The sequence below is a fragment of the Sarcophilus harrisii genome, chromosome 3 (assembly GCF_902635505.1).
Source record: "Sarcophilus harrisii chromosome 3, mSarHar1.11, whole genome shotgun sequence".
NCBI lineage: Eukaryota > Metazoa > Chordata > Mammalia > Dasyuromorphia > Dasyuridae > Sarcophilus > Sarcophilus harrisii.
In genome coordinates, this window is record NC_045428.1 from 377,930,148 (window position 1) to 377,949,129 (window position 18,982).

General features: G+C 32.7%; 1 protein-coding gene across 1 annotated transcript in view; it reads left to right on the top strand.

The window, feature by feature from the left end:
• Positions 1 to 18,982, top strand: part of STAT4 (signal transducer and activator of transcription 4) — a 138,748-nt gene that overhangs the window by 93,628 nt on the left and 26,138 nt on the right. Inside the window, exons 8-14 of the mRNA XM_031960295.1 lie at positions 2,214 to 2,365; positions 5,593 to 5,751; positions 6,510 to 6,602; positions 10,908 to 10,967; positions 11,302 to 11,319; positions 11,410 to 11,503; positions 14,570 to 14,614. Of these exons, the coding sequence (XP_031816155.1) occupies positions 2,214 to 2,365; positions 5,593 to 5,751; positions 6,510 to 6,602; positions 10,908 to 10,967; positions 11,302 to 11,319; positions 11,410 to 11,503; positions 14,570 to 14,614 (621 nt within the window). The remainder of the gene's footprint in view (positions 1 to 2,213; positions 2,366 to 5,592; positions 5,752 to 6,509; positions 6,603 to 10,907; positions 10,968 to 11,301; positions 11,320 to 11,409; positions 11,504 to 14,569; positions 14,615 to 18,982) is intronic.

Sequence of the window (18,982 nt, forward strand, 5' to 3'; positions counted from 1 at the left end):
GTAAGAGATGAAAAATTGGAACAAGAGGTTTGTCAATTGTTAATGCTGTAAAGTTTACCTATACATATAACCTGTAAATAAAAAGCTATTAAAAAAAAAAAAAAAAAGGTTTGACTTGTCAAGATTGGCCTTAAGAAAAAGGAGCAAGGAATTTGAGAAAAGAATAACAAGTTGAGTTAAGCAGTGTTACAGACCTAGAAAAGAACTGAGGGGATTAAGGAATTCAAAATTATGATATGGACAAAGAATAAGGTTAGAAGTTGAAAGGTAGAGAAGAGGATGGAATCACAACAGATCATGATCAGAAAAAGGAATATCAGTATTCATGAAAATGGAAATGGAACTATTATGGGTATTAGAAAGATAGATTGGGGCACATAGGAGGAATTTAATAAATGCATATTGACTAATTAACTATAGTTTTATTACTGATGGAGGTGAAATAAGTAATGGGAAATTAATAAGTTAAAGAACTAGAAGTTAGGATGTTTAAGGAATTATCAATAAATGCTTATATACATACATATGCATATTAGACAACCTCAGTATATATTGTTAAAGATGGATCCCCAGTAATATAAAGGTGATATAAAATCAAAAGATATTAATAAATCAATTTTTTAAAAAAACATTACTAATGCCACCAAAAATTCTTTTCTTTCAAATTTTAACAAATCTGCCTCCATTTTTTTCATGAAGGAATTTATGGATGCAAAATTTTAATCACAGATTATTTTATTCCCTTTAGATAGCTAATTAATTATAAGCCTTTATACATCATATTTGTATTCCATTTTTTTAAATGAAGACAGCTTCAAGATAAAATAGTATATTACTTTGCACTATATTTTTAAATGGAAGAAAGATGTTTCCAGACCTATGACTTCATCTGTTTGAGGAATTCCCGATGTAGCAATTCCTTTTCTCCATTGATGTAGACAGAAAAAAAGTAGATATAGATAAATAAGCTAGCTTGCAACTTAAAATCTTGAGTATCTTGAAATCTCTTTAGTACTGAGAGGTTAATTGACTTGTTTTGTCTATGATCATGCAGTTTGTATGTGTTGAAGACAGACTTAAATCCAAGATTTTCCAACTCTAGAATTGAACATCTATCCCATTCACTTACTGGTATCATTTATTAATAATCAGTCTATTATATAAATGTAAAATATGCCATTAAGTTTGGTATATATTCACTTGCAGTGCATCATTTGCACTACAAGGGCAGCTAGATGGCACAGTAAATAGAACACTGGTCCTTCTTAAGTTCAAATCTGGTCTCAGATATTTAATACTTACCAGTTTTGTGACCATGGGCACATCAAGTAACCCAAATTTCTTCATCCCCTCAAAAAATATTCACTTGTAAAATCACAGACTTTCAAAACTATAAAAAATTTCAAGATCATGATATATATGATACCTAAGTCAATATCTTTACAGATAAGAAAGCTCAAAGAATGAATATTTGTCCCAATGGCACAACTTTTTAGTGGAAGAACCAGGATAGGAAACCCAGGGCTCAGATTCATGATCTAGTCACTAGTGCTTTTAACACTACATGACTTTAGTAAAAACATTTTGAAAAGTTAGTAATCTAATTTCAGTTTATAATATATACATACGCATTGTGTTTATATTCATTTGGAATTTATTAATTATTTTTATAATTTATCACATCTATAATTTAATTAAATTTATTACAATTGAATGCAATTAAATATTGATACAACCAAAATAATTGTAATATTCACTTTTTGATTTAAGGATGTATTTACAAATAAATATTTTAAAATAATATTTGCTCTATTTTTAGTAATATGTAAGAAACTATCAGAGGGACTATTTTTTGCTTTGTTTTTTAATTCCCTAGTGACTTTCACATAGTAGATACTTAAATATTTATTGATTTGGATTGGATTCTATTTGTCTAGATGATTTTCTAAGATTCCAAATCATTTATAGCAAGGAGCTGGAATATTGTTATATGGTGAGATTATCATAATTATGCATTTTCCCCAAGGTAACATATAACTGTAAGTATAATGCATATTGGTAGGGAGTAGAATATAGTATTTAATAGGAAGGAGGCTAACAGTTATCTTTTCAGACATCTAGATCTCTAGTCCAAAGTAGACTAGAAAAGTTTTCATAAATTGGATGACCAATGAATCTGATTTCCTCTATTAACCTATTGTTCTTCCTTTCAGGAAGTCCTCAACAAAATAACAAAAATAATAAGTGAAATTGAGACCCTGATGAATACCATGCTTCTAGAAGAACTGCTTGATTGGAAGAGGCGTCAGCAAATTGCCTGTATTGGTGGTCCATTGCATAGTGGCCTTGATCAGCTTCAAAACTGGTAAACTTCTTCTGCTTTTAGTTTCTAGTGAAAACCACAGGAAGTCAAAAACTTCAGAATGGCCCAGCCCATGAGAAACTTCAGACTTAGCCCAGAACTGTGAATTCATTCAGCCTGTTGATGGTCTGTTAATAACTAAGGAGTGTTATAATCAAAAACATAGAGCCAGAATGTTTCAAGTACTTTGGGTAAACTTTCAAATACTGTATAAATCTAAGCTAGTTTGCAATGATTCTTCTACACAAATCAAAGCATCATATATTGTTGATTATGTGAAGGATTGATTAAATTTGGCTCCTGAATTATCAATACTGAATGTTTCAAAATAACCTTTGGAATCAGTAAGAATCTTTTCTCTGACACATACCTTCTTCCATCAGCAAGTTCTTACACTGGGGACTTTCATGAGAAACAGATTTATTGATCTTATTTATGTGGGTACTTCCTCCAATTATTCCAAGGACAGCTCATCCCTACCCATGCTTCTTATCACATGATTTGCCCACCACCTTCACTGGTCATATATCTCTCAGACATTCATTGTATAGTATCTTCATTAGTAATATGGTGTCCCCAAAGTCTTAGAACAGTTCTAGGTTTTACTTAAAACTTATACTAAGCTCTACATTAAGACACTAGGACTCTGTGTTGCATCACTCTCACACCCACCATGTACCTTTTCATTGCCCATATTTTCCCATAATTATCAAAAATTAAGGGGCATTCTTCTCCCTTTACTCCACCTACCAACTTCCCTGGCTTGCTTTTAAATCTCCACTAAAACCTCATCTTTTACAGAAAACATTTCCCTCTGAATTCTATGCCTTCCTTTCTGTTATTTCTGTTATCTTGTAAATAATTGATTATGTGTCATATCCATTATTTCTTGAGAGGCTGACTTGTTGCTTTTTGCATCCTCAGTACTTAGCATAATGCCTGGTATGTAGCAGTTGCTTAATAAATGTTTTTTAACTGATTAAAATTTAACTCTACAGCCTTAGATAGCAAAGTTCAAAAATTTTACAAAGATATTCAGTAGATGTTGCTTTTTTAAAATAATTATAACTTTTTATTGACAGAACAAATGCATGGGTAATTTTTTGCAACATTATCCCTTGCACTCACTTCTGTTCCGATTTTTCCCTTCCCTCCCTCCACCCTGTCCCCTAGATGGCAAGCAGACTTATACATGTTAAATATGTTATAGTATATCCTAGATACAATATATGTGTGCAGAACCGAACAGTTCTCTTGTTGCAAGGGAAGAATTGAAGGTAAAAATAATCTGGGAAGAAAAACAAAAATGCAAACAGTTTACACTCATTTCCCAAATGTTCCTTCTCTGAGTGTAGCTGTTTCTGTCTATTATTGATCAATTGGAACTGAATTAGATCTTCTCTGTCGAAGATATCCATTTCCTAGATGTTACTTTATTGTAAGTAAATAAAAAATCCCAAATCTATAATAACTGCTATCCTATATGAAAAACTATACACTTGTGTGCACAACTACACATTGCACACACATGCACATACTATTTCTCTGCATTAGAAAGCATCAGCGAGAGAGGTTTTTTCCAAGAAGTATAAAATATAAGTATCCAATTGAAAGAATTGTCAAAAGATGTAATAAAGAAGAAATGAAAAGCTCAGTCCAACCTCCAAATTTCTTCCTAATAGCACAATCCATTAAGATTGAAAGTATGAGTGCCAATTCAGACAGCATGCTGTAAGAGCTCTGACCTGCTTGCCCTGCTTGACAGAAAGAAAGAATTGGGCTCATTTTAAAATGTATTGATTTTCCTTCTAGAGATTATTTTGCTTTTCTAACCTCTAGATGCTTCTTCTGATAAGAAAACAAAGTAAATATCCCCAAAAAGCAGTAGGAGACCCAAACATATGCTTGTGCTTGTCAAAAATCTATGCCCAATGCTAAGTGCATTGGACTTATGACTTCTCAGAGATCTATGGGAAGTGCAGTATTGTTTAGACACAATGAATGTGTCACAAGAATGATACTAGTTTCCCAAGCTTGACAAGCCCCCTCTCCTTGTTTTCTATATTCAAAATATTTTAGAAAGCTTCTCTGGAATAAGAGGTAACTTTGGGATATCATCTACAGTCATTTCATCTCCTTTCTGTTCTTCATGCCAACCTTCTATCTTTGAGATTTGGTTATTTTTTAGTCCCATCAAGATCACAATAGATAGTACTCACCACATGTTAAAACCAAATCAAATTTGAGGAGAAAATATTTCTAAATTCACCTTAATTCTCATGCATCCTAGTGAGTCATAGGCCTTTTAAAATTATATTTTTCTGAAAGTCAAGTGCTATTTGCTGAATATACCACAAGTGACAAAGATAAGATGGTTTTTATTATATTTTATTAATAGCAATAAATACATGCAATACATCACATAAAACTTAATGCACACATTACATTCTTTTGGATCATGATTTATATGGTTAAAAATAATAGAATCATTATGGATTTTACTGGTCTTGGAATGAATATTAAATCTGCCAAGTGCATATCTGAAGGTGTTTACAAGTAATTTAATTAAGAAAGAATAAAAGGATTTGATCTATTAGAATTGATGTCAGATATTGATGAGATTTTTTTTCTCTTATAAAATGTAAGCCATGAAGTAGGAAACATTTGACACATCTATGTACATAGATTCATAGGTTTGTGTGTGTATATCTGTAGACAAATGTAAATATATATTATATACACATAAATGTGTGTATAAATATATATCATGTATATGTATAGCATATATATATATATATATATATATAGCATTTATAGAGTACCTTAAAGTCTACAAAGCACTTTGTATATGTTGATTCATTTGTTCTTTACAATAATTCATTGAGGTAGGTGCTATTATGCCCACTTCACAGATGAGTAAACTAAGTCAGACAAAAGTTAAATAATTTGCCTAGTATCACATATCTACTGAGTATCTGAAGCAAAATTTGAACTCAGGTCTTCCTGACTCCAAGTTTAGCTCTTTGTCTCCTATACCACCTAGCTGTGTGTTAATTAATTAAACATATGAGTATGTTTATTTTTATATAAATACTGTATATGTATACACATATATGTTATGATAAGGCAGATTTATATACGAATTAATGCAAAATATGTATGGGGAGTTGGGTCAAGTCAATTGTTAAATGGAAAAAAAGATATTTCTATCCTTCTTTGTTTTTCAATAGTTTTACCCTGTTGGCAGAAAGTCTTTTCCAAGTCAGAAGGCAAATGGAAAAGCTAGATGAGCAATCCACCAAAGTATCATATGAAGGTGATCCTATTCCAGTACAAAGGTCTCATTTGCAAGAACTAATCAACTTCTTGATCTACAACCTTTTCCGAAAGTACGTAAAGTATCTTAAATGCCATTCAGCTTTCAGGTCTTATGAAATTAACTCAATATGCTCTTCCTGTGGTTTCTTGGTCATGATTTAAATACTGGGGTTGGAAAGGTAGGGAAACAAGGGATTTGTCAAGTGGAACAACATACCAATGACTTGTCGAGGACAGTTAGGTAGACCTGCGTTAGAAAAACTGTTTTCTATTCTGGAACCTCTGCTGGTGACTCACTCAATGTGACATCAAACAAGCCAACAGATCCATCACTGGCTTGGTTTTTACCTTTGAGAAAAGGGGATTCTAATGGTTTCTTTTTGACTGAATACCATAGAAGTAAAGAGAAAACATGTCAATGCAATGTGGTACTGTAGAAGGAGCACTGGATTTGTAGTCAGAAGATGTGAGTTTGAATCCAATTGCAGAGTTGAACTCTGCAATTTACCACCTGGATGACCTTTGGTTCAGGCACTGAACTGTCTACAAAATGAGATGGTTGTGATTGTTATGATTTTATTTTTTAAGAAAGAAAAAGTTTATTTGAATTGAAGTCAGGAATTTTCTGATACTTTTATTTTAGACGATGTGCACTGTTTACATGTGGTGAAAACTACCTATAATTAGAATTGATTTAGAAGATGGCAAGACTGGAACTTGATTTAGGGTATATCCTCCTTCAGAAAAATTCAACCTATTCATCTATAGTTTTCAGTTTGCCTATAAACTTTGTATTTTCAAATAATGCCTGTATTTTCTTTGCTGTTAGCTCATTTGTGGTTGAACGGCAGCCATGCATGCCAACTCATCCCCAGAGACCACTGGTACTTAAAACCCTCATACAATTCACTGTGAAACTAAGGTAGGTTAATGTGTTATATCTCTGGAGACTGATATGTCACATGTGTGTGTGCATGTTTATATGTAGGTAGAAAAATTTATTTGGAGGTTATCCCCCCAGTTATTAATACTCTCTCCCTGTCAAATGAATTTATGCTATATTATATATAATTAATATTTACTGATTTATATACATGTTGTATCCTACCTCCACCCTCCAATGAAGTGAAACTCTCTTTGTATCTTTACAGACTAATTAGCACAAAGTTTTTTATATGTATATTTAATAAGTTAACAAAGTCAAGTAAATGGAATTTTAAAAGACGAAAATTTTGGTCTCTAAGAGAGTATTTTAAATAATAGCATTAAAGAACCCTAACTCTTACTATGGTTGTAAGTAGAAGGTTTAGAATTGAAAAAGAAAAATAATGTTTAATCTACTTTTCTTCCTTTGAAACATTTTTCTCTGTTCAAAAATATATTCACCATTTTTACCTCCTGCTTCGTGTTTTCATATTTATTCCAGATGTTTATTAGATTTATAAGAATCTCTATTGGGGATATTATCCCTACCTGGAGATAGGAGGGTCTATAGTATTAAAGAAATCAAATTGATGGGAGTAGTTTATAGACTGTGATTCCATTGATGCAGAGAACTGTTGTAGAAATTCCCTCTGTCAATGCAGCTAGATGGCACAGTGGATAAAGTGTTGGGCCTGAAGTCAAGAAGACCTGAGTTCAGATTCGGCACACTTACTAGCTGTGTGATTCTGGGTAAGTCACTTAACCTTGTTTGCCTGAGTTTCTTCATCTATAAAATGAGTTGGATAAGGAAATGGCAAACCATTCCAGTATCTTTACCAAGAAAACCCCAAATGCAATCACAAAGAGTCAGACATAACTGAACAACAACAACAACAATAACAACAACAAAAAACATTGTAAATTGGCAACTATCTTTATCTTGCTCTTTAAAGAGTTGTCTGGGGACACTGGAAGGTTAATTGACTTCCCAATAGTCAGTCATACAACTAGTAAGTATCAGAAGTAAGATTTGATCCCATTTCCTCCTGAATCCAAGACCAACCCTTATCCATTACACCATGCTATTTCTCAAGCAATCCTGAACTTTGTGCTGAACTTTGGGGCCCCAGAGACAAAAAAAAAAAAAAAAAGGCAGTTTCTACCCTGAGAAGTATGGGTATCTCTTCTACATTGTGTGTGGGGGATATAGTTAAGAGTATGTAAATTTTTTTATCCTCCCTCTGTATTAGAGAAGAAGACTGATTATGGTACTAATAGATAAAATATACTGATATTATACAATACCACCCATGTACATTTCTGAATTTTAAAACTTTTTCCGTGTCATCTGCTGGCCTTTCTTGTTAAATATGGCTTCTGCAAAACTCCCCCCAAATTCTCATTTAATTTCTTGTGCCGACCTCTGATATATATATCAAAAACCATGATGGGGAAAAATCACAATATGGAAGGGATAACCATAGGTATAAAAAAAAAAGCTTTGATAGCTTAAAATAACACTGAGACTTCTAGAATACCAAACTATTTATGCAAAGTTTATACAAAGTAATTTCAACATGCAGACATTACTTACAATTGTAAAGATAAGGAATGGAAAGGTAGAGGCAAAAGCATCAGGAAATGAGAGGTTGGACCTCATCTGTGCTTTGAAAGAAGCTAGGAATTTGAAAAGGTGTTGGGAAAGTAGATTTCAGACATGGGGGACAGCCTGGGCCAAAGAACAGAAATAGAGTAATTCAGTAAGTCTTTGTGAAATAAATGGGAATTTGGGGAGAATTTTGCAGAAGCTGCAGATAACCCACAAAGAATACATAAAGGCCAGCAGATGGCATAGGGCCCATGACTAACTACTTAACCTAAATTTTACAATAAGGTACTATAAACATCCCATAAAAGAAAAAGAAAAAATTCAGACTTTTCTGGTACAAAGAGAAAGCCAAAAAGTTTTAGGCAACTTTTCTAGATTGGAGAGGCACCATATCCCTAGCCCCTGAAATGTAGAAAAGATAACTGTTTAACTTGTGTTCAAAAAGTATATTTTGTCCCATATTCCTCTGACAGAATATAACCCAAAAGTAAGGACTATTTCATTTTGGTCCATATCACTTAGCACAGTGTTGGGACATAGTAAGCACTTAATAAATGCTCGTTGATGAGTATAGTAGGCAAGGGATCTCCAGCCCTATTCCACTGACAATTCCCCTTTAGGAAATTTTAGATTGTTAAAAAATACCACCTGGGATTAAATATTGTCCCGATATAAGGCTTTTGTCCTAATATACGAGCACTTCTTGGTCTTCTGTTTTTATCAGGAAGTTTTGAAGTTCCTTGGGTAACAAGTTAAATATGAGATCTTTCTTGATTGACTTTTTTTTTGGGGGGGGGAGGGGAATGATAAACCATAAATATTAACAAAAATAGTATTCCAGAGCATAGCAAACTGGATAGGTCAGTCTTGGACTCGGGAAGACTTGCCTTCAAATCTTACATTTAACCTGCATGCCAGTTGTCTTGTATTATTGTGGGCAAAGTACTTAACCTCATTTACTTCAGGCAATTTCCCAAGACCATGTTACAGATGAATTGCCGGGCTGCATATCATTAGAGGAAGTTTCCACAGCAGGACTTCTCTACACTGATGAAATCATAGGTCTGGACCATCCTGTAAACTGAACCTGAAGTATTTTTAGTCTCATTTAAGAACATGATTTGCAATGCCAATGAATAGCACAATATGCAAATGTGGAACAAGTTATAAGGACATGAAAGATATGTGTAAAAACTGAGTAATAATTCTAATGTCAGTAGAAAAGCATTATGGGAGGAAAGAACAATTAGACTACTTTATATTATTATTTTTATGCGGCAGTTATGAAAGGGAACTTACTTAGCTAAGAACTTCTACCTTTTTTCTTTTAAAAAAAAAAAGTGGTTTTTGAATTTAACAAACACCCAATAAGGTAACATTTGCACATATAAATCAGAAGAGGAAAAGAACATTGGCCACACAGCTGCAAATCTGCATCTTATTCAGTAAACTTCTCCCTCCAAGTGTATAACATATTCAACATGGAAATTTCAAAGTTGTCCCACTTGGCTGTGTTTCTCACTGACCTTCTTCTGTTCTTTTCTGCCTATATTTTAAAATGAGAAGTTCTATATTGATTGCATGGTATTAGTTGCTTCATTAGTGTATGGATTTGTTTGTGTTTTAAAAAGAATGTTTAAATTTCAGGCAACTAAAACTCATCACCAGATTCCAATCTCAGCAAGGATTTTCGTATGTAAGGGTTTCTGATCAAAGAATAAGGTTTTCCTTAAACAAATATTTAGTTTGGGGGGTAAGAAGTATAAACAGAAAAACAATTCATTAATTTTTACAGTCTTCTTCCTTATTCCAGACATTAAGTTGATTTTATCCCACATATATAGAGCATGGGATTGAACTTGAAAGAGCAATAGGCTTAGTATGAGAGAATCTATGTTCAAATTCCCTCTCTGTTAATTCTGTTTTATAATTTAGGGAAAGTCACTTAGATTCTCTGAGCTTCAGTTGCCATCCTTTATATCAGGGCTAAAAATCAGACTTCAGGTAATGTGCATTAATATAGAATTATTTTAGCATCTTCATTATTTAGCATCATAATGACACAGCTAGAAAGGATACAGTTACTATTTCTTAAAAGTTGGGTCTTCTAAGTTTGTTAAAGTTGTTTTTTCTTGTTGCTAAGAAATTGCACACTCTGATCTTATAAGTACCTATTTATTGCACAATCTTATGTTGCCTACCAGAAGCCTAGGCAACATCACTGTTGTCAACAAGACATATGGCTATAAGCCAACAAATGATTATTTTTCTCAGTAAAGCTACAAAGACTTTAATACATTTGTTAATAGTTAATTCTTCTTCAAATATATTTCCCAAGGTCTAAAGCCAGAATAATACACATAAAATTGAATTCCCAAACTGACCAATGTTGATATTATTTTGTTCATTTTGATGAAGTTGGCTATGCTAAAACAATATTGAGAAAATCTTTTCCAGATGTTAGCCATATAGCATTAAGACTAGCTAAATGAATGGCATTATATTGGAAAACTAAGTATGTAAACACTGATTTTCAAAACCCTTGTTGGACACCTATGAAGGCAGGTGATTCTGACATTAATTGCATTATAATATATGTATCTTTATAACCATATCTATTTTTATCTATTTTGAGGCATAAAAGGAGATTGTATAGTCTGACTTATGGTCATTTTTTTTATTAATTTGTTTCAGACTTCTGATTAAATTGCCTGAACTGAACTATCAGATAAAAGTTAAAGCAACTATTGACAAGTAAGTGGATATTAAAAAAGAAGTATTAATGTTGACATGTATGAGATATAAGAATATACAAATGAATATGATTTATAAATGAACCAAGACTGAGTAATACACTCTTACAAGTGAGGAAGTTTCTGATTCAGTTTTAAAAATTAAGCATTAATGAAATGAAAACATTTAACTTTTAAATATGAATATGTAGATAGGGATCTAATAAAGACTTGAAGAGTAATTTAGTATAAATAATTGAAATGGCATGCTAGTTACTTTTTTAAGTATGTCAGGAAGGGTTGACAACATATAATGAACAGATGGTCTTAAGAGTAAATCTTATTTGGTTTTGCAGGAATGTTTCAACTGTAAGGTAAGAAATCTCCCTAGACAATTTTTGTTAAATAGTTTCCGAATTGTATTATATCTGCTACCATGTAAATAGCAAAAATCTGTTTTCTAGCAACCGTAGGTTCATCCTTTGTGGAACACATGTCAAAGCCATGAACATCGAAGAATCTTCCAATGGTAGTCTCTCAGTAGAATTTCGACACTTGGTAAGCTTGATAGCTAGTATTATTTCCCTAAAGTACAAGGCACAATGCTGTTCTTTATTGATCATTGAAAGAGATATAGGCTATTTATACTTTCACTAGAGAAAAATGCTTTTGTAATAATTATCAGAACACCAGACACTTGGTAGGTATTCAGTACCTATTATGGTGATGAGAAGGATTAGATGTTGTTGCTGCTAATGTTGAGTATGACAATGATGACAGAAAGAATCAGTCTGTCCCACAAAAATCATAATATATATTCAGCATTCTTGTTATTTTTGTTGTAACAGAGAAAAGATAATATCCAATAACAGTGTATTTGACTTAAAAACTCATCTTTAGATTATCAATTTTAGAAACACAGAGGTTCTCTGTCATGATTGCTAAACACAAATCCATCTGGAATAGAAGCCAGAAGGCTTCCAATCAAGTCCTCCTTTCTGCTTATTCAGCAAGAACTCAATTTCCTTCTCTTCCTTTAAGCTAAATTTCTTTTCCTATTATTGCCTTTTGTTCCCCTTTGTTTATTTTCTAGATCATTTTCCAAAGACCTTGCTGCTTTTCCTTAGGGGTGTATAATTCACAATTCTAATTAATGATATTCAGAATATACCTATTCCAAGTGTGCTGAGCATAATCTGATATGGTCTCTGACTTCCAGAAGTTTCAATCCTGTAAAATAAAAAAATTCTAGAAATAGAAGGTACTCCAAGATCACCAAGTTCAACTTCTCATTTTATAGAAGAGGAAGCAAGACCCAAAAAAGATTTTAAATAACCAAGGACACTAGATAATATATATCAAAATATGTATTTGAATTTGGGTCTTCTAATACTAGCAATAATGAATCAGCACTGCTGTTCCTTAGCCCAGTCCCACACTATTCTGTCTCCTTAACTGATATATATGTGTGTGTGCATATATATGTATGTGTATATATGTAAACATATAAACATGTATGTGTATACACGTATATGTGTATATACATTTTAGAGGGGAGGGAAAGACAAAGAGAGAGAGATCAGTATGGATCTTTGCCAAATCATGTCATTTTGTACAATATCAACTTTGGTTTGGAGTTTTGATAAATGGTTTGAGTTGAGATGTTTCTATGGAAATCAAATAGCTCAGTCCACTTAGCAGAATACCCAACAAATATAGGTACTTACGAATTTTTTGTAATCAGCATCAAATATTTATTGAAATATGTATATATAGATTTCATGTCATTGAAGTGTCACCCAGGATTTAACAAAGTTTCGGTTAGGTTTAAGTCTTGCTTTCAAGGAACTGACAAGAGATTTCATTATTTGGAAACATAAAGACAAAAAATTAGAGACAAAAACATGGGCTGGAAGGAAGAAAAGTTAAAGAAGTCATCTGGGATGGACAAAAGCTGCCTAAACACAAGAGAAGGAATAATAAAATAGATCATCAGGTTTTTATTCTTTCTAATCCAGTGAACCTCATATTTAGTGAGTTACCCAGAAAAGGCTATATGACAATCTATCACAGATATCACAAAAAGAGGGATATGTGTTTCTGGTATAGGTTGGCCCCTTCCAACTCTGATATATTATTCTATTCTATTCCATCATATATAATATATAAACATGAATATATTTATATATATTATATACATGTAAATATGTAATGTATATAATGTATATATATTCTACATGTATACAAAGTAGCTGTCTTTCTGTCATTAAGTCATTTCCTGACAACATTTCTTCCTTTGAATCCAAAATAGATGAAAGATTTCACACCATGGTGATAAAGAAGGGTGAACCAAGAAGCAAACAAAAGTTTATGCATGCATAGATTTTAGAGATTTCCATTGCTTAGAAACCATCAAATCCAATAATCTAATTTTCTTGTGGCCCACAAAGGAGAAATGATTTGTCCAGCATCACATAGCTAGTCAGAGTGGGGACAAGAACTCAGATCTGCTAATTAGTTATCCAGGGTCCATTTCCTTTGTAAAGAAAATGTTGTCTCCTTCATTCTATTGATGACTTTGCTCTATTGCTACTGTAGGCCAGCTAATCTTTCATTCTTTGTTCTTCTGGTGGTTGGTTAGGTATATTTGGGGCTACTGATTGATAACCCTTAACAAGAATGGTGATGATAGGGGCTACAGCTCCTCAGTGACCAGTAGAAAAGGGAAACAGTTGCTACCTGAATGGCATCTTTTACTTTGTCCTTCTGTCCCTACATATATCATCCTTGGAATTTCCTCTGATCTGCTCTTCGTAGTCATACAGCAAGAAGAAAAAAATTTTATTAACATCGAGAAATATCTATACATGTGCATTGTTAACCCTTAAAGCAATAGAGAATTCTGGGAAACCTAGTCCTGCAAATTCTCTACAACACTGGTATCAATCTCAGATAGAAATGGGGGCCACTAAACCATACAAACGATCCTCTAGGCTACATTCTGACTTAGTTTTAAAATTAAATTTTATATTTCTTTTTGTATATTTATGTTTTTTGTTAAATAATTCCCTATCACATCTTAATCTGGTTTGAGCCACACTCAGAAGTCTTTGGGGCCATATGAGCAGCCCATGGACTGGATGCCTGACCCCTCTGTTCTACCATATCATCCAACTACATGGGGAAGGATGGGATTCATTCCCTGGTAGTACAGGCAATGTGACTTTTTTCCAGACAGGGAAAGTTCATTAGTCAAGTAGCATTTATTAGTGCTTACTATGTGCTAGGCAAATGTTAAATGTGTTCTAAAAGTTCTTGTGTCCATATCTTTTCTCCAAACTTAGGTTTTAGAAAATGCAATCTTAAAAATATCTTCACTCAATCATCTCAGTACAATTTTGGAAACCACAAATAAACCATTTGGTGACACAGGATATTGTACTAAGTTGTAGAATCTGGGCAGATCTCTATGTTTATCCTGTGGTAAAAGTGCAAGATACATTTAGGTCAGTGCTTTAGTGACAAAAAAAGATTGCAAAAAAAAAAAAAAAAAAACAGTAGCATGTGTCATTAGTGGGTGCTCATCTTCTTTGTCTAAATACTCACTATGTTTTCTTTTGCAAGCAACCAAAGGAAATGAAGTCCAGCGCTGGAGGCAAAGGAAATGAGGTATGTCAAGCATTGTAAGAGAGTTAATAAATAGACATTTTTGAGAGGAGTAATAGAGAAGAAGTGACCCTGTGGTAGTAATGACATTGGCTAATAGTGACAAAAGCTAATTGTCCCACAAAATAGAAATTGTTATAAAAATAATGAAACTAATTTCATAAACATAATTTACACCACAAGATATTACTTACTTTAAAAAAATCAATAATTTTCAGAGAAGAATTCATCAAAGGAACAGATGATGAAGAAAAAGTAAAAGAAACAATATGTTCTAAAATGTTTATAGCAGCTCTCTTTGTGAGAGAACTGACAAAAAACTGGAAATTGCTGGAATATCCATCAAAAGGCGAATGGTTGAACTATGTGACTGTGATGGACTACTGGTGCAATTTTAGAAATTATGATCTCAGTGATCTTAGAAAAACATGCGAAGATTTACACAAAATAAAGAAGAACAAAATGAGTAGACCCAAGAGAACACTGTATACAGTAATAATAATATTGTTTAAAAATGACTTTGAGTGAATAAGTCACTTATACCATTATAAATACTCAAATTGACTATAAAGAACATGAAGAAAAACACAATGTACATTCAAAGGAAGAATTGATAAATAGAAATATATACAAAATAATTCTACATATATACACTTGTATCTAAAGAGGGCAGTGTTTAGTTTGGGGAAGAGGAGAAAGAAGAAATTTACATGATAACTTTATTATATAATCAAAATATATAGCAAGTTATACATAATAGATGTGCATTTCCACATGCTGTGATCTTTTTTCTTAAACTTTGTTATAAGATTTCTTGTTTTATTCCATAAAATAAAAAAGTAAAAAAATTACACATTAAAAAACATAGTCAATATATATAATAATATGTGGAAAAAATGTTTTTAAAAGCATTCTGCAAACATAAAGACTTGCATATGTTAGCATATGTGTATAATAATCTACTGGGATTTGTCATTGTTTGATAAGAGGCAATTACAGTTGGACAGCTAATGTATTTAGAGAATCTCATGCTCACTCTTTTCATTTTTGTCCAATTGACTTATTGCATCAAATTGTGAATCTTCTGGTCAAATATCCCATGGGATATAGCTTAAACAGAAGAAAAACCCGTATATGATTCTTTCCATGGTACATGGGGTGTTGCAAGCTTCAGTTTTAATACTTTGCTCTTCGTTGTAGACTAATGTAATCTAGGATGGGTAACATTCTGGAGATGAATATCTTAAACTTGAACTTTTTGGAAAAATCACATGTGTATATTCAAAATATGAAATCAACTATACTATAATATGATGAATGTAAGGATTTCACAATTCAATAAGCCAGGCATTGTGTAGGGACTTGGAATACACACACACACACACACACACACACACATGAGTTCTTGTCCTCAAGAAACTTGCATTCTAAAGAGGAATAACAACATGCAAATAAGGAAATACAAAGTAATGCAAATAATTCTAAGAGTAAGATACAAGGAACCTCTGGTGGAGATAAAGGTAGATCGGGAAAGGCTTCATGTTGGTGGTAGCACTTGAGTTATCCTTTAAAGGAAGTTAGGGATTTTATGAAGTAGAGGTGAAGAAGAGCAGCATTCCAGGAATGAGAGACAGTTTTTGCAAAAGCACAGAATTAAGAGATCAAATATCGTGTGCAAGGACGACAATTAGGCCACTTTGCTTCAAACATAAAGTTTGTGAATGAGAATGATGTCCAATCAATCTGGAAACATATACTAGAACCAGGTTGTGAAAAATTTTGAATGCCAGACAAAAGGGTTTGTAGTTTACCCTAGAGGCAATAGGGACCCTCTGAAACTTCTTGATCAGGAGAGTGACATGGTCAAATCTATGCTTAAGAATTATATCAATTTGGCAGCTGTTTGGAGGATAAATTAGAAATAGTAAAGACCAAATAGAAAACTATTATAGTAAACTATCGAAGAAATGATGAGCACCTGCACTAAAGTCTATCTGCAAAAGTGAAAAGAAGAGGACTGATCCAAGGTATTGTAAAGGTATAATTGACAAGATGACAACTTTTTGGATAGATACAGTGATGGAGAATAAAAAATAGGGATGAATGAGCTTGTGAAAGGAAATCAAAATCATCCAAAAAGATGATGGAGCTCTCAATGAAAATAGGAAAGGCAGGGGAAAAAAATGTATTGGAGTTTGGAAAAGAGAGGGTATTTGGGGGAAATGGTGAATTGATAAAAAAACTTTACCATTAGGAAATTAACTGCACATCCTACTTTTGTCTAGTCTATTTTGTGTCAATAATATCATTTAGTTATTCAGAATTAAGAAATAGTTTCTAGTCTTAGCTTTGATACTAGCTGAATATTTTACTTTGGTCAAAACATTTAGCAAGTTAATAATGTAGATTATCTATCTGGAAGATGAGGAGAATAATAATTGACACTCCCTACCTCACAAGAGAGATAAACATAAGGGTTAGTGGGAAATACACTAGATTTAGGATAAGTGTTTTGCAAAGCTTCACATGTGGTTTCTTAATTATGGGTGGAGACAAGAGAAAGAAACTAGAACTCAGAAATTAAAAAAAAAACAAATCTAAAAATTTTTGTTTTGAATGTAACTGGGGAAAAGTATTTAATTAATTAATTAATTAGTTGTAGATTTAGGATAAGAAGCTTAGGTTTGACCTTGCATAAATCACTTAATTTCTCTGAGCATCAGATTGCTTATATGTAAAAAGATGATGATAATGGCCCCTGCCTCTCAGGAGTGTTGTAATGATCAAATGAGATCACATGTGTAAAGTCAGGACTTGTGATACAGTGAATGGAATGCTGGGTCTCAGGTCAGGAAGGGACTTCATGAGTTCAAACTTAGTCTCAGATACTTATTAGTGTGTGAATTTGAGTCTTAGATAATTACTAGTGTATCATCCTCTTTGCCTCAGTTTCTTCATCTGTAAAATGAGATGGAGAAGGAAATGGCAAACCACTTCAGTATCTTTTCCAGGAGTTTTCTTGATAAATGAATGGGGTAATGAAGAGTTGAGCATAACTGAAAAGTGACTAAACAATAATAAAAGCACTATATAAATGTTACCTACTATTATTCTTATTAATTATTATTTTGGTTCTCTAGGTCTATATGATGAATTAGGAAAAAATCTCTTAGTTGTCTTTAGGTTCTAAAATCTAGAAATCAAAATGCAGTCTGTCTCTAAGATAGAGAATGGTTTTATGTGTGGCTGGTTCTTTATTGTCACATGTATACATTAGTTTCAAATTCTTTCGAGGAAATGTACAAATCACTATTAAACCAGAATCCTACATCAAATGTCACAACAAGGGCTACCAGGGCCTACCAATACTTCCTTGCTGTTTCCTCTAAGATTATGTAGCAACTTAGTCATCTCCATAAAACATTGCTTATCCAATGCCAAGAATACATTTCTTACATCACAACAGATGAATAATTTTTCCTCTATCCTAGGTTTTTCTCAACATTTATTAAGGACTTATTATATTCATGATACTATTCTAGAGATTAATGATAGAGAAATTAAAAGTTACATAGCCCCTGATCTCAAAGAGTTTATAATCTAATTGCAATATAAGATATGAATATAAATAAGATATTATAAATTTCAGAGGGTTTGCAATGCTTTTGTCACTCCCCTGTTCAAGAAGCTTCAAGAAGTCCTGTTACTCCTAGGATAAAATAAAGCCTCCTCCACTTGTTATTTAAAGCCTTTAACAAACTGCCATTAACCTCTCTTTCTAAGCTGAATCCAGTTATTTTATGCTTCATAGCCAAACTATACCAATGTGTATTGCCCTACAGACAATTGCTAACTCCTGCTTCTGTACTTTTGCAAAGAATGTCCCCCATGCTTGTTATACTCCTTCTTTTCACTTCAATTCAAGTGTCACATCCTCCAAAAGGCTTTTCTTAATTCCCCTCCCCCCATTATTAGAGCTCTTCTTCAAATCAATGTAACATGTGTATATATATATATATATATATATATATATATATGTGTGTGTGTGTGTGTGTGAGTGTGTGTGTGTGTGTATACATATATATGTATATATATACATATATATATATATATATATATATATATATTCTGATTTGTAAACGTATCACATTCTCCTGGGGGAAAAATTATTTTTGAGGATAGGAATTGTCTCATTTTTGTACTTGTATCTTTGGTGCCTAGCACAATACTTTGTCCACAGTAAATGCTTGCTGATATGATTAATTGATTGACAGAGGTACCAAAGAATCAAAATAAAGTAAGAATGAAATTCAAAGAAGAAGAGATCAATCCCAATCGTGACAAGGTTTGATTGGGGAAGGGAGCTGGTTT